The sequence below is a fragment of the Ursus americanus genome, chromosome 22 (assembly GCF_024610735.1).
Source record: "Ursus americanus isolate L20-20 chromosome 22, mUrsAme1.1.p, whole genome shotgun sequence".
Lineage (NCBI taxonomy): Eukaryota > Metazoa > Chordata > Mammalia > Carnivora > Ursidae > Ursus > Ursus americanus.
Window position 1 is genome coordinate 25,079,095 of NC_142148.1, and position 21,185 is coordinate 25,100,279.

The following is a 21,185-nucleotide window of genomic DNA, read 5'->3' on the forward strand; positions in this document are numbered from 1 at the left end:
AAATTCTGCACTACAGGAGCCAGAAGAATTGGTTTTCCAATGAATTTCTAGCAAAATGGGTTATTTGATAATAAAGATACTTGATAGGCGCCTTGAGGAAGAACTTAAAAGTAACCTCAGAGACACGTTCTGTGACCACTTTTGTAATGACCCTGTAATCTCATCATCAGTTTATTTTCCTCTTAGTACCTGTGAAATGATCTTGTTTATGCCTTAATTGTCTGCCTTTCCTTAAGTTCCACAGAAGCAAGGATCTTCTCAGTCTTGTGTCCCCGTGCTTGACTTGCTGAAAAAATGAATTAAACCCACTTTACAGAAAAGGAAGCTGAGGCTCGAGAGGTCAATTGACTTGCCCAGCATCACAGAAGCTGAAGCTGGGTTTTTGTCTAGGTATTACTTATTCATGTGCTCCACAAATATTTTCCCTGATCAACCAGGTCCTAAGGGATTTGATAGTGAGCAAAAACCAGACATAGGCTCTCAGCGTTTATGTGTGTGAGTGTGTGTGTGTTTTAAGTAAGCTCTATGCCCAACGTCAGCCTCACCACCCGAGATCAGAAGTCACATGCTCTATCAACAGCCATCCAAGTGCCCCTAGCCTCTGAGCTTTTAAAATTTTCCAGTCTAACAGGTGTCTGGCTGGCTCAATGGATACGACCTGCAACTCTTGATCTTGGGGTTGTAAGTTCAAGCCCCATGTTGAGTGTAGAGATTACTTTAAAATCTTAAAAAATAATAAATTAAAAATAAATAAATAAAAGTTTCCTGTCTAGGAGGAGCGGCAGAGAACAAGACCAAGGGCTCAAATCACTGTTTAATTACCAACCAGACTTAGTGCTAGGCAGGAGCCATGTGGGGCAGGGGTAACAGCCCAACGTTGAATGAAGTAGGGTCCTGGAAGCCTCCTTCTGGGTGAAGTCTTACCCAATTAGTTGCCAAAGTCCCTGGGAGCTGGGGCGGGAGCATTTCAATATTTTAACCACCAGAACCTCTAGTTGTGTCTCCTGAAGGCAGCGCTCCAAGAGTACATCACAAGGAGCCCTGACCTCACCTGAGCAGTGTGGGAAGGCTTCCCAGAGATGATATTTGCCCTAAAAGATGAAATGTTAACCTAGCAAAAGACTTGGAGTAGGAGGGGCGCCTGGGTAGTGCAGTCGTTAAGCGTCTGCCTTCGGCTCAGGGCATGATCCCCGCGTTCTGGGATCAAGACCCACATCAGACTCCTCTGCTGGAAGCCTGCTTCTTTCTCTCCCACTCCCCCTGTTTGTGTTCCCTCTCTCGCTGGCTGTCTGTCAAATAAATAAATAAATAAAAACTCTAAAAAAAAAGAAGATTTGGAGTAGGAAACGGCAAACAGAGTATACAGCAAAGAGCTCAGTAGCCAAATGATTACAGCAATAATGGTAATATTAGCATCATAGGGAATTGATTGGAAGCCTGGAAAAAAACATTCACAAGTGCTGTGGGGCCATGTGAATTACCCCCATTTTATACACAAGGACATGAAGTTTTCAACAGGCTAAGTGAATTTCATAAGTAACAAAGCAAGCAAGTCTGGGTTCAAATTCTGACCCTGTTAAGAGTGTCACGTGAGATGTGTGTAAAGTTCTCCCACTCCTAGCACATAGTAGGTGCTCAGTAAATGTTAGTGGTTTCTGAATCCCTTTTGATTAATGTCAGTATTTCATTAATGTCAATTAGCGTCAGCATTACTTAAAGGCTACTTTGGTTGGGGGAGGGCATTAGTGTGGGGGTGAGACAAGAAAGCCAAGTCAAGAAAAGCCTCCAGTGCCAGACTAGAGTTTGGACCTGATTCTGGGAACACAAGACATCACCTAAGTTTTCTGAGCAAGATCCTCCAAAATAAAACTCATTTCCCTCCCAGGATCTACTCCCAAAGAGATGGGAAAGGGGCACGTGATCTACTTTCCTTCCTCAGGAGGCGGCTAGCCAAGGTTATATGGGTCAGATGCAGCCTTGACTGCAAAAGGCCAGAGAGTAATAAGAAAAAAAGTTTCTACCCAGCAGGAGAAATAGCTGTGGAGACTTTAATATGTGTCTTTAAGCAACTGTTTTAACATGGAGGTGATCTTGTTATCACAGGTAGAAACTGTGAATCCCCTTGCCAAAAACGAAACAAAACCTGTGACCTCAAGGCCTAAGTTTTCCAAATGTATGACAATGACAAGTTTACTGAACAAAAACATGGTGTTGGGAGGTCTCAGCTGCCTTAGGGACCTCACAAGCTCAAAGGGGAGATGACTACAAAAATAAATTCTAATACAGGGTGTTTTGTGCTGAGATAGATTCTCTATATATCCACAGGGAAGGGGGACTCAAATGAGGGAATGGCTCCTAATCCTGCCTAGAATGGAGGCAAAGAAGGCTTCCTGGAAAAGGTAAGAACTGGAGGACTGTAAGAACTGCCAAGGAGGCTGTTCCAGGCAGATAACAGCATGTGCAGAGACTCCATGTAAGCAATCGCCAGCTCCCGTAACGCCAGCCTGTTTCCCTTCTGCAATGCTGAGGCCTCAGAATGAACCAATGCTCACAGAGCACAGGTAGGTTATAAGGCCTGAAATACCAGGAGTTATGCACAGCTGTTTGTATAGCCCACAATTAAGTTTTAAAAATAAAAAATAACCAAGTGCAATGTGTGGTTCTGGAATGGATACTAGACCAGAAAATATATATATATTTATCTTCCTCAATAAAGACATTTTGCATCAACTGGCAAAATCTAAATAAGGTCTATAGATTAGATAAGGAAGTAAATGAACGTTCATTTCCTGATTATGATAAACATACTGTAGTTATGTAAGGAAATGTTCTGGTTTTTAGGAAATACACACTGAAGGATTTAAGGGTAAAGAGACATCATCTCTAACTTCCTCTCAAGTGATTCAGGAAAAAAAAATGTAGAGAGAGGATGACAAAACACACGTGGCAGAATGTTAGCATTTGAGGAATCTGGGTGATAGGTATTTAGGAATTCTTTGTACTAGTCTTGCAACTTTCCTATAAATCTGAAATTTTACATAAAAAATAATTTAAGAAACCAATAAAGTTGAACAGAAAGAAGGAAGAAAGGAGAAGGCAGAAAGGAGGGAAGAAAGGGATAGAGGAGGTAGGCTGGAAGAAGGTAATTAGAGAAAGAAGCAAGGCAGGTAGGCAAATTGTACTCCAGGCTGCACAGGGCAGCAGATAATTTCAAGCCCCAGCAGAAAAACAAAACACACACACCAAAAATAAACAGGTGCAGGTGGGACCAAAAAGAAACAGCAGACTACTTTGGCTTCACAGAACAGATTCTAACTCACAAGTCCTTTGCCTTTGGCTGAGTAGCCTTGGGTCAGTTATGGGACCTTCCTGAGTCTTAGTTCCCCTCCAGGTAATCATGGTAATCAGGGCCTCACTTCAGGGTTGCTAGGAACAGTTAAAGCAGCTGCCATTTACCCAGTGCTTGCTAGCCACAGCACTCTCCCACATGCTTCACATGCCTTGAATCATTTGATCCACAAATCAGCCTTAGAAGGTTATTACCATCCCTGTTTCACACTTGGGCAAACTAAGGCACCGAGAGGATATGGAGCACCCCCAAGGTCACAAGCTAGGAGTGGGTGAAGACAGGGCAGACGCCCAGGCACGCTGCAGAGTCATCAAGGACCAGGTGCAGGCCTTGAACACAGTTTCATTCAAGAAGCAGTTGGCTGGAAAACTGGAGGGACTGAGATTGGGTTAGAGACCCCATCCAGCTGGCACTGACCACCACCCCCCTCCACCAAACAGCTATGGACCAGTCCCTGCAAGATCCCTTCCGCAGGCCTCTGGGGTGGCAGATGAGGACCAAGGGGACCCCAACATGATGTGGGGGGCAGTGATGAACACACCAAATACTACTGTCACTACAGTTGACATCATCAGCCCAGCTATTGGGGAACACCTGGGAGATTACTGCCCTGCCCTTCCTTTTTAAGATCCTATTATTAAACACGGATAAATACTGGATGTCACCAACACTACCGGCACCAGGGCATTAACACTGTATTGACTAATGGCTTTTGTTATCACAATGCCATCCAGGACATGTGAGGGCTTACTGCATGCCCACATCATGCCCTTAAACCCTCACAGCAGCCCTAGGAAGTAGGCAGGATTTATGGTCCTTACCTGAGATGCAAATCTCCCTGGCTGAAGCCCCAGGAAACTGGGAGACTGCTTCTGAAAAGGCCTACACATGACACAAGGTCTAACCCCATCCCCAAGATCAGAATGTTCGGATGCCCCCCTTGCCATTGTGCCTGGGATCACGTAGATCCAAACATAACCCCCATCGTGCACGAACAGATAGCTGTCCCAACAGCCGCTCCGAAGCCAACCCCCGCCTGCCCCACAGACTGGGCCAACACCAGAGCCCCTCACCTGGAGGGAGAGTCCACCTCCTCTCTTGGGGTTTCGAGGCCGGGGCTGTTTACTTTGCTTCATCCTGTCCTGGTATTTGGTGCAGCACCATGCACAAGATGGCCCCTGGGGCCCCAACACCGCAGAGGAGTGCCGGCCCACTTGCTAATTGCCAACGGTCTCACCATGGCGACTCACCCACAACACTTCTCATCCTCCAATTTAATAGGGCACACAGCTATTAGAGCCTTTCTTACATTTGAAGGAGCCGAGAGGCTCATACTGTTGCCACATCCAACTCAACTCCAGTTGATCCATCCCACGTGCGTCCACAGGCACCAGGTGACCAGAAGGAGCCGCTGGAGAGGCACAGAGATACCAAAAGCTAGACTAGTGACGGGACTATGGCAGGATGGGCTGGGGGACTGGGACAGCGGGCTAGCTGGTCCAGGTAAACTGCAGATCAGTGGGTACACGCTCCACACACAGAGCTGTGGCCACAGGGAGCTAGGCTGGAATCATGGGGCCGTTCCCAACCAGCCCGGTTAAGGACTGAGACAGGAGAACTTGGGAGCAGTGCAACCAGGTGCAAGGGAATCCAACAAAGGCATGGAGAACTGGGAGCAGCAGCCCTGGGATTCCTGAGTCAATCATCTTGATCAGCTCCCCAAGAGCATGTCAGATGGCTGTTCCAGCCCTCAAGACTTTCAATGAACTTCGTTTTGAGAACCAAGGTTTAGAAAACCATTTCACTAACCCAGTGTGGTCTCTGGACCGGTAGCATAGAATTCTTGGGTTCTACTCGAGATAATGAATCAAACAAAAAAAGTTGGGCCCCAGAAATCTCTGCTTTAATGAGCCTCACAGGAGAGGCTGGTACACCGGAGTTTGGGGACCAGTGTTCTAGACCACTGCATGGGATCACACCGGTATTCCTGCTCTGTGCTTGCTGCGTGAATTCCCACCTCTCTGCTTTAACCAAGCCCTCCCAACGTCCCACCCATCTGACCTGGAAAGAAGGAAAGGGACACCAGACTGTTAGAGAAATACTGATTTTAATTCAACATAAGGTAAACTCTAGGCATCTGTCATCTTTCAGCCTAAAAAGTAGCAAAACAGTTGAAACAAGGCACAATTTTTCCCCATACTTGTTATGTGGCTCCAGTTACAAAAAAAAAAATATATATATGAAAATGTTACAACATAAAAATAGAAGTCTGTGATTTAAAAAAAAAAAGTGTATAAAAAATTCCCACAAAACCTGTCGACGTTGTTCCTGATTCTACAAAATAGCACCAGTAAGAAGAGTAGAAGTTGTTAAAAACCATTACGACAGCATTTCTGAAATGCAGCTTGCCCGACCTCCCGGTCCCCTAAAAACTTCTCATGGGATACAAAAGGACTCTAAAATCTCTGGAGGGAGGGTCAAGCTTTTTACTGCAGTTTTCCCCCTGCAATCTCTGAGATGAGGGGAAAGGGCGGGGAATGTGCTTCTGCTTTGGCTGTCACTGCTGCTCAGTTTAGAAAAAGGCTGAGGATTCGGGGTGTCCTACTTCTCATGTGGGGACCTGTGCCTGCAGAGTAGTCTGGAGGGTGCATTTTGGGGGTGGAGGGGGATGCTTTCCCTAACCTATCTCCTTTGCTCCCTTGACATGGACAAAGAGGGAGACGAGAGAAGCCACACCTGTCTGCAGAATATACAGCAGCGGATAACCCAGCCCACCACTTCCTGAGCTCCCCGGAGGGTTCTGTTGCAGTCATTGGGAGGGGATTTAGCTAAGGGTGGGGCTGTCCCCTTGGGTTTGGCGGGGGGAGGGTAGCCCTGAATGTGATGATGAGGTCATCCCTGCTGAAATCATCATCATTAGGGGAAATACTCTACATGGACCCCAGCAGGTCACAGCAGGTCCCAGCCCTTTCTATTGAGGCCAGGGAACGTGCTGGGTAAAATTCAAGACAGGCATCCTTTCCTCTTCTGCTAGCCCTAGAGAACAAACACCACCCAGGGCCCTTAAAACGTCCCTTAGCTACATGTCTACCACTGTATGCTCCTGGAAGTAAGGAGCCACAGACGTTAAAAAAAAAAAAAAAATCAGTCTTGTAATAAATGTCTTGAGTGATTTTTCAGCATTAACCTGAGTATTGGAGACCTGTCACACTGTGGTTTTGGTATTTTAGCCGTTGTTTCTCTGAGCGGTAAACCCAGCAGGGAAAAAAAGCCAGCTTACTACCTACTTCAAGTTTTAAAAGATTTCGAATTAGACAAAATGAGCACCGTGTTTGGCCGCTCCTAGCGGCCAGGTCTGAATTGTGCACAAGGAGGTGTCACCTCGGGCTCCCCCTACCAAGAAGGGGTCACGAGGCTCTGCTCCTGCCAAGATTATGTGGCGTGACCCCACAATGCTGAGCAGGGGAAGGGCAGAGTTTGGGCTGTACCTACTGGGTCCTGGCTCTGCCCCACGTGCCCCAGTGCTCCTGGGCTCAGGGTGCCTGGGAGGGCTATTCACAGGCAAAGTAGTCCTTCAGGGGGGCGAAGAGGTGTCGGATGACAGGCACACTCCAGGACCTCCCAAGCAGCTTCTGGCGGGCACCACGGCCCATGTTGGACACATCCGTGTAGTGTACAGGAAAGCCGAAGATCCTGGGGAGGGGGAGGCACCAGAATAAAAAGACAGGGAGTCAGAAGTGACCCTTCCAGCACGTTTACTGCCTCTGGGAGATCCTCACATGAACAGCATGGCACTGCTCCTTCAGCCCTTTGCCCCATCCTTTCCATAAGGCCAACCGGGCCTTCACATGAGCCCTCGTTGACCCCCAGATCAACTGGTTCTTCAGAATACAAATGACGGTCCAGAGGGCACGGTTCCTCTAGGAAGATGCCTGTTTCATACATCCCCAAGAACTAGCACTATGCTCCTGGAACATAGCTGGTGCTCAGTGGACCTTTCACATGTGAGTGAGTGAGTGAATAAATGAATGGCAAGAAAGCCAGACAGCAAGCAAACACAGATGTATCTGCCTTCAAACCACAAGAGGAGGAAAGTTAGGGAATTTCCTTAATAAGAAATAAGGACTCCTGCAGAAATGAATCACGAGATGCTGAGACAATTAACCATAAGAACACTGAAGTATCCTGTATTTTCTTTCCCTCTTAAAAGCCAGTTGTTAGATCAAGGGCCAAGTTGGACTTAAATGGCAGATGGCAACCAAATATACCAAGAGCTTCCTCTAAGGGAGTCTACCAGGCCTGGCAAGAGGCTACACATACACTAGACCTCAGTCTTTCCCAGGTTTACAATCTAATACTAAAAAGCACACCAATGGGCCAATGGCTGAATGGATGTTAAGAAACATGCCAAAGATGTAACACCTTAGGCCTGTATAGTGCCTATATAAGTGGGCACCCACCTAGTATCACAGGGCCAGCCCAGCATGTAAGGCTTAGGTCTCAAAATACAAAATAACCCACAAGATGAATGGGCAAGGTTACCAGCCAGTTTCTATGAATCAGAACTTGCTTTTAGACTAAGAAAACTACTGTTAAGGAAATAAAACCAGTTGTAGGACTGAAATATCTTGAATGAAAATACTCTTATCAAATCCCTGAGATGCAGCCAAAAATGTAAAGAGGAATATTCATAGCCCTTCCTTCATTTCTAGTAACAATAACAAAATAAACAGGAAAAACAAAAGAAAAAAAAATGAAACCAGAAAAGGAGAATTGAAATCCAAAAGCTGATTCTTTGAATCAAAACAGTTAAACTGCCAACTTAGCCAAATAAATGGAAGGAAAAGACAGACTTTGGCTAAGTAGGAACCAACTTTAGAAACAGCAACTCGGCAGAGGAAATCTTCTGAGAAAGACCAATGGCCAAGGCAGTGGGGTTTTCTTTGGCTGGTTCTTCATATGCCCTGGAGGCCCAGCATGCTGGGGCAGGTAAATGCCAGGGCAGCACAGCAGGAAGAGAGAGATGGTGTGGTCAAATGACCTCATGTTTCAGATTCCTCACCACCACCACCCTTCTGCCATTTCTATCAGGAAAATCAGCACTAACTCTGAAAAGCTTTACTCCCAGCCCCACTAACATGGGTCAATGAGACCATGCAGAATTAAGGCAAACACCTGACCATTTGTGCTGCCTGCCTTAACCACATCTTGCTCCCCTTTCTCTCTGCCTGCGTGATATCCCTCTTCACGTGCAGCCCTGCTCACCTTTCTAGCTCAGTGCACCACAAAACATCTTCTTTGCCATTCATGACAACAGGGAAAAGTTGGTTTTTCCCCTGTCTGATCGAGTTCGACTTGGTGGTTATTGTCTGTACTTTCTTTAACTGGAGAACAAAACGACATCATGGAGTGAGCACAGGAGGTAGGGTCTGGGTCAAGTCAAAGCTCATAAGCACCTAGGGAAGATGGAGGAGGGAGGGCAGGCGGGGAGAGAGGAGGCAGGGTTGGGCCCACAGAGGGAATGAGAAAAGGAGAGCTGGAAGGTGAGAACATTCTGTGCTTCCCATGAACACCAACCAAGAAGTTAATGAACAGGAAGGACCAGCCTCACAGAGAACAACAGATAAAGTGACCATGAATGAGATCACATGGGGGCCAAGAAAACACCAGAGTTACGGATCAAGCAGGATTAAGCAAAAGTAACCCCCCCCCCAGATTCTGAGGATGGCCAACTGGGTTTTGAATGAATGGAACCTATCATGATGTAAACATTAAGTTTACAGAGGTCTTAATGTAATTATCTATAACAGTAGACAATTTTTGTAGCAAAAGCAAATTTACTCATTTATTACTGGGAAGATGAGCTGAAATTATCTGTGTCTCTATGGAGTCTGTATTCACAATTGAAAGTCTAGTCACCTTTTCTCATAGTGATTATTTGTGTATCAAGAACCTCTCCTACTCTGTGGTTTTGCCTTGAGATGGGACAGAATAATTAAGTGGGGAAAGAGGCCCAGCACCAGGGAGTCATGTGGGGGGGAGGGGCAGGGACAAACTGGACACCAAAGTCAAGTACTCGCTTGAAGGTCACCAAGTACGTTTCCAGAGACCATTTGTTAGCACATCTTACCTTTGCTGTCCTATTGAACTCCAAGCAGTCCTGTAGCTCGAGTTTATCATTCTTTGATGCTATCACAGGCCTGGGAACATCCAAAACCCATTACTTTCTACCAAGTCTAAAGGGGCCAAGGCTAGGTGCTTCCCAAGGTAGGAATGAGGGCCAAAGACTGCAAAATGTGCTCTGGCATTGAACCTGTTACAATAACCTGATCAAAAATGAGCCTGGCAAGAACACAAGACAATACGCTGAAGCCAGAGACAGACTAGCCCCTTGAAGGGGCAGCCCAATGTCCAGGAGCGAATGCTCCCCCTTCCCAAATTTTAGTATTAGTCAGAGCCCTCCTGCCAAGAGAGGATGAAGGAAAGCACACTGGAGTGAGTCAGGAGACCCCTCCAGTCCAGCCCCACTGCTCATGGACTGAGTGACCCTGAGCAAGTCAGGCCATCTCTCTGGGCCTCAGGAGCTTGGATTAGGTCTCTGAGGTTCTACTTACTGCCACTAGCCCATCAAACCCGTGATCTGGTGGCTTACAGCTGGGGATGCGGCCTCTGGATGGTTTCAGGGCTAACAGGAGGTACAGGTAAGAAGGACAGGAGATGGCTGACAATACTAACAATTACTCTTAACTTTCACCACTGAAACTGGCAAATGCAGAGAGGCAGACAGATGCCTGAGAAGGCGAAGGGCTGTAACTTGAGGAACCAAGTGGTTAAGCGTTCCAGAGCAGAAAACCAGCAAAAGGTCTGAATGCACAGAGCTGATGACCACCACAGCAACCCCTGTGTAAGGACCCTCAAGGCCAAAAGGAAATCATATGTAAGAATGAATGATGCCCACAAGAGAGGCCACTGAATCACACAAAACATTCCCCTGGATTCTGTCAGAGATTTCCTTGACCTCACCTTCCATGCCTCAAATGTCTGCCTATCCCCAATCTCAACTCTTCCATGAGCCCAAGGGAGCTGGGGGACACAAGACAGGCCTACCTGGTGCTGACTGTAGGACTGAGATCTACAGAACCAAGGTGCTGGGTCGGACAGCGGGATTTGGGTCTGTGGCCACCAGGTAACGGCTGGGTCACCCAACCTCGAGCCCTGCAGGGCCCAGCTGTTGCCACTCATGTACTTGCACGACTCAGGCAGAAAGCTCTGGATGCTCTACAGACTCGTCCTTTTTTCGGGTAACCTACATCCAAGGTCCTACCCTCATATTAACCACAATCTGATCCCTCCTGCTAAGTTTCACAGAACTCCGGAGCTGCCAAGCCCCCAGAGCCTCACTTGAACTGCGCTGAGTAGTACGGATGGTGCCTATCGGGGCCCTCCTTTGAATACCCACCCTCACTCTTCTCCCCATCCCTGCCCTCATCCTGCTCTTGTCTATTCTCCTATGAGCAACTACCATGAACCTGAGATACCCTTCTCACCTGCTTAAATGGCTCATGAGTTCCCATGCGATGACTCACAAATGCCACTTAACCTGGCCCATAGTTCTGAGTCTTCTGCCATACTGTCCCAGCCACTGTGGCCCCTGGAACACTGTTCTCTGAGCTGGTCTCCCAATGCACTGTTCACCATCACCCCTTTCCCTATTCCTTCTGCCTAGAATGTTTTCTTCCCTCAAATAACTGCACAGCTCTATTCCTCCATTTAAGGCCTGCTTGAGTGAGAAGCCTCCCCACCAATTCCTCCAATGCCCTCACCTCCAGCCAGAACCATGAAATTATTTACTGTCTTCTCTACCTGTCCCCCATTAGCACGTCAACTCCATGAGAGCCAAGACTGACATCTAATGTGTTCACCGCTAAGATGGCAGCATGTAGAGCAATGACTGGCACAGTATATGAGAGCTCGAGTGTTGAGTGAAGAGCCCACTTCATCCAGGCATGAACATTTTCCACTTCACTGGTTGATTAGCCAAATAAAAATGCAACATACCCAACAGAAATCCTACAAGCTATTCTAGCATCTTCTCCCCTCTGTTCACACTTTGCTGAACGCCCGAAAGTTATTATGCTTCCAGAATTTCCTTCTAAAAGATAATTTTTTTTAAGCTTAACTCATTTGCAAGTCTGGGATGTCACATTACCATCATATTTTGTATCTTAATTAGCAGGTTGTTCCCCCTGGAAACCACATGGAGGAGATAATGAATCCTCAGCAAAGCCACTTACTGTGTGGCTTTCAACATGAAGAGATTGATAAGAAGTTGGGAAAAGCTCTTGGTTAAGAAAGTCCAAGGGGAGAGGTTGTCTCAGCTCTGCCACTGGGCTGGTCACCACAGACCTCATGGCCAGGGATCACTTCATCCAACAATCTCTTCGCCTTTCCCAGTGGGACAGTAACAGCAAGAAGAGGTGCGGTAACGGAAGAATCAGCACTCAGTCTGCTCTGTTCCAGCACAAGGCACTTTTAATAAGCTGGCCCACGGGCAGAGTGGGAATGAGTCAGAAAAGACTAAGGAATCCTGGCCTCAGAGTTCCAGGTGGTTGCTGCGCTTCCCAAAAGGCTTCAAACATGGCACCAGGAATTGGTCTGAACCTCAGGTGCGGCCATTTCTCAGGGAAGCAAGTGCTTTCTAGAAGGCTTGAATGGGTCTCTGAGTCACAAGAGTTCACAGTTAGGGCTCACATCATTAGTTACACTTGACTTGGCTATTACCTGTCCCACCTTGAGCCCCTTGTTACCTGTTCATTCCAGGCAGGTTGCCCCAGAAGTAGCGGGCCCTGTGAGCAGCAGACACTTTGATGGCATCGATCATCACTGGGTTACACTGCAGAGAGAGAGAGGGACAGCTGCTGGGAGCCCATGTCAGAATTCATGGGGAAGCCAGCCAGAGTGGCGTGTGACCTGGGTAGGTGACGGGGCCACCCCCTGGCTATAGAGGAGGCATGGTTCCTGCCAGCAAGAAGACAGACCAATCCTCATCAACAATCTGGCTGGAAGAAGACACAGCTAGTGCCCTGATACTAATGGTGGGGAGAGAGACCAGATTGGACCTCCAGGCTCTGAGAGAAGATACACCCTCTGACCTGCCAGATAATTACAGAATACACTATGTACAGGCAGGAAAAGCAGCTCAAAATTGAAATCTGCCAAGATGGGAGTCCCGGCTGCAGGAATGCAATGTTGACAAAACATGACTTCTGTCATCCCATCTGCCAGGTTCACACAGTGTGAAGCAACTAGCCAGTTGTATAACCTCTCTAGCAGAACACAGGCGGTCAAGTTTTGAAGAAAATGAATGAGATGTGTAAAAAGCATTTACTATAATGCTTGATGACAATGCCTCATGATGAACCGACTGCAGCCCCTAAAGCAGTTCTCAGAACAGGGATGAGAAAAAACTTCCTAGAGTAAACAAAATTTAGTCAAATCTCCCAAGGCTCCCCAAAAGTACACGAGGATTTCATCATCTGACTTCAGGGGGTTCAGGGTGAGGTTAGCGATCAAGTATTTTCCATACGCTAACAAAGAATGGATTTAGCCGTCACCTCCATTAAGAACCCAGAAGTCACTCTCAAGAATAGAAACACTTTACCAACCCCCAATGCCAACAGGGCCTTCCCTCCCACTGTCGTCTTGACCATCAGGACCCTAGGTGCCCTCACCTCCAGGAACCGAGAGATGTCTCTCTTGTCGCCAACCTTCATGGCTACCACATTCTCAAACATCCAGAAGAAGGGCCGATCATCCCCCTCCTTGGGGCGTGTGTAATTCAGTAGGTGGTAGAACTCAAAGAAGAGCCGGCCTGTACCCTCTGAGCCACAAAAGAAGATGGTAGAGGCAGGTTCAAACCCATCAGCCCAGCCCTCCATCCTGACACCAATGGGTTCCCAGTGATCACCTGACTAGAGCGGACACCCTACAGTCCTACTACCTGTACTCCTCTGGAATGAGGAAGGAAAGTGGTATCAGCCGTGCAGTATTTACCAGTATCTCTGGTGCCAGGACTTACAATGGACAAGGAAAGAGCCAACAGGTAAAGCTGGCCAGAAACAGTTCCTTCTGAGACCAGCACTCAGGTGACAGAGGGTCTCTCAGAGCCACCAGGAAGAAGGGATGCTCACCGTACAGGCCTTTCCTGGCAGGGTTCACATTTGAGAGATCATTGCATGGGCTTCCACCAATCACCAAGTCAAAGGGGCCCCATTCTTCAATCTGTGAGAGAAAAACAGTCACTTCTAGAGGAGTCACTCTTACTGGGGGTGAGGATGGAGGAATACAGCCTAGGTTCCAGGTAACCTTATGAGGAAAACCCACTTCCAGGGCGCTTGGCTGGCTCAGTTGGTGGAGCATTTGACTCTCAATCTCAGGGTCGTGGCTTCAAGCCCCATGTTGGGTGTGAAGCCTACTTTCAAGAAAAAAAGAAAAGAAAACCCACTTCTAGAATCTCACTTGGTCATTCAAGTCTCCCAACGCCCGCCGTTACCCAAAATAACCCAATGCCACAGATTCCCTAAGATCTAAATGATTCTGAATAATTTGCCAACTTGTGGGTCTTGGTACTACAGCTTGATGTGACCCCAAGTTTGCTTTCTACCACCACCCTGGGCACAGGGAAGGGGACCACATGGGCATGAGGATGTTTGGGGCTCAGGGCGTAGAGGAGGCAGAGGGGGTGGGGCAGAACCCGGCAGGGGTGCAGGCTAGCCCTCACATTTCTCTTCGTGATGTTCCTGACGTCATTCACGTATTTGATGTTGCCCTCGTGCTTCACAGTTCCAACAGCGATGGATTCTTCACACACTTCGGAGGCGACATACTTCTCGACTTTGATGCCCAATTCTTTGAGGACCAAGTACCCTGTAGGGGGTCAGGGGACATAAAGTTCATCAGGGTTGTCTTCCCAGAACCCCGTCCCTCCAGTGATTTTAAGCCATCTCCAGAGCTCAGACCAGACCCAGCAAGGACATGGTCATCCTCGAGGGAACCCATGCAGATGGCAAAGAAACCGCACCCTGGCTTCACCAGGCTGCCCGGATGGCGGAGTTTCATGAAGAAAATACACGGTTAAATGGTAGAGCCCACCGGCAGGATCTACCAAAACGGACAGGCACATAGCCAAGACCCAGCACCTACCACCCAACACAGTCAAACACAGACACACGGACAGGAACCTTCACCAAAAGCATGTTTAGAGACAACCTCAAAGCCTGGTGGCGTGGCCAGGGCTTAGTCCTACTCTGCATGTTCTGCACCAACACAAACAGGTCTTTAAGACCCAAACAGAGTGGGGAAAACAAAGTACGAGGAATGACCTAGGGGTGCAATGAAAAGCTGTCAATGTTTTAGGAATCCGGACATCAAAGTACACACATTCAGTACAAATGATGCGATGTGCTGATACTATTTTGCATAAAATAGTTAGATCAGGCAAATCCCCCGAGGCAGCGTGCATGCTGGCTATGCTTTTTCTATACCTGGGCAACCTGAGAAATGGAAGGGAACCAAGGTTGGAGTTACTAGGAGCTGCCTATTTCTGCTCCAACAAATCTAGCCTAATGGAACGGGAAAATCATTTCCTAAGATACCTGCACATAATAAAAAAATGCAACACAGCTAAGATATACCTGTCTTTAAAAAGGCCCAACAGAAGGCTGAGTAGGTGAAATGGCAGAGAGGTTTGAGGAGAGAAACAAGGAGCCAGTGGTTTTCTCAGGACAAGTGACCAACAGGTCATCCCAGGGGTCTTTCTTGGCACTGATGACAGGACACCTGGAGCAGGTGGGCGTCCCTAGGTGAACTCCAAACTCACCTGTTGCAATTCCATCAAACAGGGATAAGACTCGAATGGGCCGCCTTCGGGCTGCGGGAATCGCAGGGTATAACTTGGGGGCTTCCTGCCAGGTTAAAGAAGGAGGTCATGGAAGTCACGGTGCAGGGGGTAAGACTCAGCCTCTGGTGGAGGGGAGGGCTGACCTCCCTCTGAGAGTCACAAACCCTGTGCTCTGCAATGTCCTAGCTGGGACCCCCTGGAGAGCTCTGGCACAAAATGGCCATTCTGCCCTTAGACGTGAACACAGATGCGACTTTGATACAGAGGCACACACACACAAAAACACATTCCCTACCCAGGAATGACCTGGAGCCTCCCTCCATGAACTGCAGGCAGGAGCCCAGGAGAATCCACTCCCACTATGATTTAAGATTTAAGTCACGGGCCTCCCTTCCCTCTTCAGTTCCACTAAGACTAAGGCTTGGTTAGCTCTGTAACCGAGTCTTCAGCAGGCCCTTGAAAATAACACCTACTGAGAGGCCATGAAGGAGGGGAGGAAGAACACCAGAGAAGCCTGACAATTGTACAGAGGATGTGGTCTGAATCTCTCAGATGCTCGTTTGTACCATGGATCTTTTCCATTACTCTTGCCAACAGACTTGCAGAGTGCTCCAGACCCCTGAAGCTCTGGGGGTGGGCAGTGCTGGGGAAGAAGCCTGTGGCTTACGTATTCGAGCCCCGTGTCGCTGGTGAAGAAGGCCTGCAGGCGCACGTTCCAGTCCTTCCGGCGCCGCAGGACGCCATGACAGCGCTGCGGGAGGCACATGTAGCAGCTCCAGGGCTCCTGCAGCTTCGCATCTGCTGCGGTGCCCGTGCCCACCAGCACCTCCAGGCACTCCACACAGAAGCACCTGCCCCGCCAGCAAGGGAGAACACCTTCGTCATCGCGCAGTTCCCCTGCCTCCACACACTGTCCCACTGGCGATGGCAACGGGCCGCCTGGAACCTTCTTGGGGCCCCTGTTGCTCTATCCAATGGGCTGGAAGGCATGGTGTCAGGATTTGGGCTACACTGACCTCTTCCTTGGGGCCCATGGACCCTGCCCACCCATCCCCAAAATCGGCCCATCTCTAAGGGGCCTTCCCCCCCTCAGGGACCCATCCCTCCACCCCAGTTCCACTGCATGGAATTCTGGCTTGGGACCATCCCTTGGCGCTCCAGGCCCGGCCCCAGCCCCAGCCCGCGCTCACCGGCAGCAGCTCGTATTGCTGCAGAGCAGCAGCTCGCGGCCCTCGCAGCACACAGTGCAGTAGGACTGATAGCCGTCGTCGTCGTACATATAGAACAGCTCGAGGAAGCGGTCCTGGCAGCCAAAGAGAAACGCCCATGAAATCAGGCACCAGGGACCACCAGGCCCTGCTTGCTCGCTGGCTGAGGCCCCAGGATGCAGCCACAGAACAGGTCACGGGGGGCTTGGCGACCTTTCCAGGGCCACCAACTGGGGCCACGTGCCACTGCAGGACGGCCTCCCTGCTGCGGCAGTTGGCCCACGAGGCAACAGCTTCACTAGAACCTTCCCTATTGCCGACACACAGGTGTTTTTTTTCTGGGGGAAGTACAGGGGAGTAGTGGGAAGGGGCAGGAAGGCCAAGGGCAGGATTAGGACTTACCCGGCACGTCTGGCAGAGCCCACCCTCAAAGAGAGGGTGGAAGGACATGGGGTTTTTCCTACCACAGGACAAACAGCTATCTGTAAGAAAGATAGGGATGAAGCTTGCAGCAATGACGGCCACAAAACCAGGGGTGAAGCCTGGAGTCTAACGGCTTTTTTTTTTTTTTAAGATTTTATTTATTTATTTGACAGAGATAGAGACAGCCAGAGAGAGAAGGAATACAAGCAGGGCGAGTGGGAGAGGAAGAAGCAGGCTCGCAGCAGAGGAGCCTGATGTGGGGCTCGAGCCCAGAATGCTGGGATCACGCCCTGAGCCGAAGGCAGACGCTTAACGACTGAGCCACCCAGGTGCCCCTAACGGCTTCTGAATAGTTACTCCAAGCTAGCAAAATCACAAGGAGTCCTCACGCTTTGTTCCTTTCAGCGATGCTTCCAAGTTGCCAACCCCATTCCAGAAACGGGGAGAGCCCACAATGAGAGCCCCAAGCAGGAGGTCCCAAGGACAGGCAAAGGCCTGGCCCAGTAGGAAGACCTGGGGAAAGATGCTAAGCAAAGGCCATTCCAGCACGGGACAAGCTTGGGAGGGCCTGGTATGAGACTCTTTAAAGACAAACTTAGGTAACTTATGGTGATGCCAATTTGCTTGTGTCATCATGTAAGACTTCCCTACACCAAACCTACACACAGCCATGGATGGGTGCAATTCAGAATACGGCTACCTTCCTATTAGGATATCCTGCCTTGCCCTCACACCAGGAGGTCAGGACTGATCAAAAGCACTGATCATGTGGGCAGGGCCATTAAGGTGCCCCAGACCCGGGTGCCTGGGTGGTATAGTCGGGTGAAGGATCTGACTCTTGGTTTCAGCTCAGGTAGTGATCTCTGGGTTATGAGACAGAGTCATGCCTTGGGCTCCACTCTCAGCACAGTCTGCTTGAAATTCCTTCTCCCTCTGCCCCAACCACTCTCTGGCTCTCTCTCTAAAGTAAGTAAATAAATCTTAACCAAAAAATGCCTGAGACTAAGCATCCCCAGCCAGGCAGCACAGATGGGTGACAGTGTCTGGAGGAATGGAAGGATTATGGGTCAAGGTTTCCAGGACCCGACAGGGGCTGCTCCAAAACTGAGCTTTCCCCAGGGATCTGGGTCAGGAGCTGTGTTGTTTTCCTACCCAGCACTGAGATAAGCACTCAGTAAATATTTAACTAAAGGACACCAGTCTAAGGAAGTAAGAGAGAGTCCATTTGTCCTCACACATTCTGAATTCCATTAGATAGATTCTGGGCAGAGTTTCAATTCCAGTGGCTAATTCCCAGCCAGGACAAACACACCAGAGTTGGCTTGAAAGACTGACAGTGGTGAAGTGTGTCTCCCTTGCACCTCAAAGCCTATTTGGGTTCCTGTCTGGGGAAAGCTCAGGATGCCACAGATACTGGTTTCAGGTTTGGGGTTCTCTGAGCCCAACTCCACTTACCCCAACCTTCTCGCTGACTCAGAGGAGCAGAATCAGCCTTCGTGAAAACCAGGCAACACATTCCATTAAATGTAGCAACAAAGATAGCACACCCCAACTGAGGCCAAGGCACAAAGCTCTGGGTTAGACTCCAGCAGGGCAGGCAAGCAGGCTAAGGTCGGCCTTGAGCACTGCCCAGGACGTGAAGGGGAGACTGACAAGGGGAGAGCACATTACCTTCCAGGTTACTCTTGTTGTTGCTAACATCCAAAGCCATTTGTTCTGTCGACAAAAGAGAAGGTGTGACCCAGAGTCAAGGAGCCTGTTCCTCAATCAGCGAGGCCACGCTCCCTTTGCTGAATAGCCCTTCCTGCCGCCCACCCCCGACAGGCCACGCCTGACAGTGGGTGAGCGCTCCCCCAGCCTCCTCACTACCCCATGATCACCTCGACTCTGGTCCTCCTCTCCTCGGTCTTTGCCGTTGTTGTAGCAGTTGGTCTTTAGGCGCTTGGGTGGGGGGCAGTAGTCTGAGGCAGCCGAGTCGTCAGCTGTGCGTCTTCTAGTCTTGTTCTCTGTGAAAGGTAAGGAGATGGCAGCCGGGGCCAGGGTACGGGGAGAACTGGGGCCTGGGACAGAACCATACCATGCCTGGGTGCCCACCTGCATCTGGGCCATGACATGGGTCTATGCTAGGTGTCCTACAGCCCCTCTGTGGGCAACGTGGATGAGGACAGAATTCAGAATCCCTTGTTACGTACTTACAGGGGTTTAAACAGTGCTGGGTGCAAGAGAATACATCCTCATAGACCCAGCGCAAGGAAAATTAGACAAAGCTTGGTCTCTGGCGCCCAGCACGTGAACTAATAGCCACATGTACCAACTGAGCACTTGAGATGTGACTTGTGTGATCTGGACGTACACTCCAGAACTACAAGTGGAGCCAATCAAAGGGCTCATCTGGAACTTGGGGCATCCAGAAAAATATATTATCTAACATTTCCAGGGAAAACTTAGCACAAAACGTGAGTGATCATAAGACACGTCAACATAATAAGATTTTTAAAACTGCTCTAATAGAAAATGTAACATTGTCATTCATTTTTATACACTGTTCGAAATGTTAAGATGCTGGAAATACTGGATTAAGTTAAAATACATGACTTATACTAATTTCACCTTTTTTGTCCTTTTCCAATGTTGCTACTAGAAAAAATTTCTATTATGTGGCCATTGTTTATGTATTTCTATAAATTCCTGTTATACTTGTACTCAATCTCTAAATATCTGTAAGAACATGGAGAATTATACAGCCGTTAGAAATCATAAGGACGCTTAGTGACAAAATTACATTTAACAGTGCATACACTCATTGAGAAATGAAGGGAAAGTAGGACTCCAACTCGTGTACAGAAAAAGTTGGAAGGATGTGCACACCCAAGTTAACCGGGAGGGCAGATGTGAGGGTTGGGAGTGAAGGGGTGGGTGAGGGCTCAGGCTGACTTTTTAACAGGTTGGATTCTTTCCCAGTGACCACTGTATATGCAAGAAATCGAAAGAAAGTACAGAGAAAATAGTACATAGTCAAAATATGGGAAGGGAATACCGTATTTCCTTGATTCTAAGTTCCCACTGCCTGCACGACGCACCTTCGACTTATTAACCACTTATTTGTGGGGGGAGGGAAACAAAACAAAACAGAAAAGACTATGTTAAATGTATGGATTGTTAAGACAAATCCTGGATTTCAGGCATCCAAGATTTCCAGAGTGACGATGTGAAACCAGACTTATCTTACATTAGAGGAAATATGGCATTGGTCAAACCCTCAAGATGGGAGATGCCTCTTTCTGAATGGAGGTGGCTTTGGGGGCTTGTTGGGGGGTGGGGGGAGGGTTAACACTTTCTAGGTTTTCTCCAGTAAGCATAGCTTAATTATATTTTTCTTTAAAAAAGGGCACTAATTAATGAAGAGTCCATCTCGGCCTTCTGTTTACTCAAGTTTTTGCAACAGATTCAATCCCAATTACATGTACTTGACCTTCAGTAGGAAAAGCAACCAGGGCAGCTGGAAAAGGCTGGGCTGTTTGGTTTTTCCAGCTTCCCTTGGAGTTCATAGGTGACAGAGCTCCAGAGCTGACAGCTTGCTGGAAGCTGGGGTAGGGTAGGTGGCAGCAGGGGGTGACGGCATCCCCCAAGAGGGTCCCCATCGGCAGTGGATGGTGGGTGCTGCCCAGGTCCCAGTCCCACCTGGTTGCTTGTTGTTCGGTTTGAGGCCCTCGATCCCAGTGGGCTTAAAGCCCCCGTGGGCCCACTCTAACATGGGTTTCAGCTGGTCCTCCAAGGAGTCTCCAGGATTGCTGGGAAAGGTTTTGCCAGCCCGCACCCTGGCTTTCTGTGGAGATAAAGAGGCTATGATGAACGGGAGGGGTGGGTGCTAGCCAGGCCACACCCAGGGTCTCCCCCAGCTGGGGCCTGCATTCCTCTTCACACTGTTCCCTTTCATAGCCCAGCAGCTGTCCTAAGCTGTGGTATGTGACAGGGAGGAGGGGCCTGTGTAGGGAGACAGGCAGGAGGTCATGGAGGGGGAATTATTTCTCTCCATGCAGATACCAAATATGATCTCTCCCCTGTAGGGATGTGACGGCTCAGCTCCCTTTCAAAGGACAAAGGATCAGCATTAGCTGTCACTTTTGGATATAGGAGAAGCATCGGTCAGCATGTCTCACTGCGTCTGAGAAGCTTGAGATTTCTTATTTCCCTAATGAAGTTGGGGAGGTGACAAGTATTAAGTCCTATGACAGAGGTACCAGGAAGTTTCACATGTCTAGTTAAGCACAAAGACTGGCTCATGAATGCTGACCAAAGCCATGGC

General features: G+C 48.7%; 1 protein-coding gene across 11 annotated transcripts in view; it reads right to left on the reverse strand.

Annotated features, from left to right (window-relative positions):
* Window positions 1-5,439: 5,439 nt before the first annotated feature.
* The window catches only part of DNMT3B (DNA methyltransferase 3 beta), a 40,305-nt gene continuing 24,559 nt past the window's right edge, over window positions 5,440-21,185 (reverse strand). For 3 of the 11 annotated variants that reach the window (XM_045806909.2, XM_045806881.2, XM_045806862.2), the window contains 10 exons: window positions 20,561-20,705; window positions 18,760-18,885; window positions 18,551-18,595; window positions 16,439-16,938; window positions 15,916-16,099; window positions 14,130-14,275; window positions 13,540-13,630; window positions 13,081-13,229; window positions 12,157-12,242; window positions 5,440-7,042 (listed from right to left, as the gene is read on the reverse strand). In XM_045806909.2, coding sequence (XP_045662865.1) covers window positions 6,901-7,042; window positions 12,157-12,242; window positions 13,081-13,229; window positions 13,540-13,630; window positions 14,130-14,275; window positions 15,916-16,099; window positions 16,439-16,938; window positions 18,551-18,595; window positions 18,760-18,885; window positions 20,561-20,705 — 1,614 coding nt within the window. In that variant the 3' untranslated portion in view covers window positions 5,440-6,900. The other 8 variants (XM_087853663.1, XM_045806919.2, XM_087853665.1 and 5 more) reach the window with 5 other exon arrangements.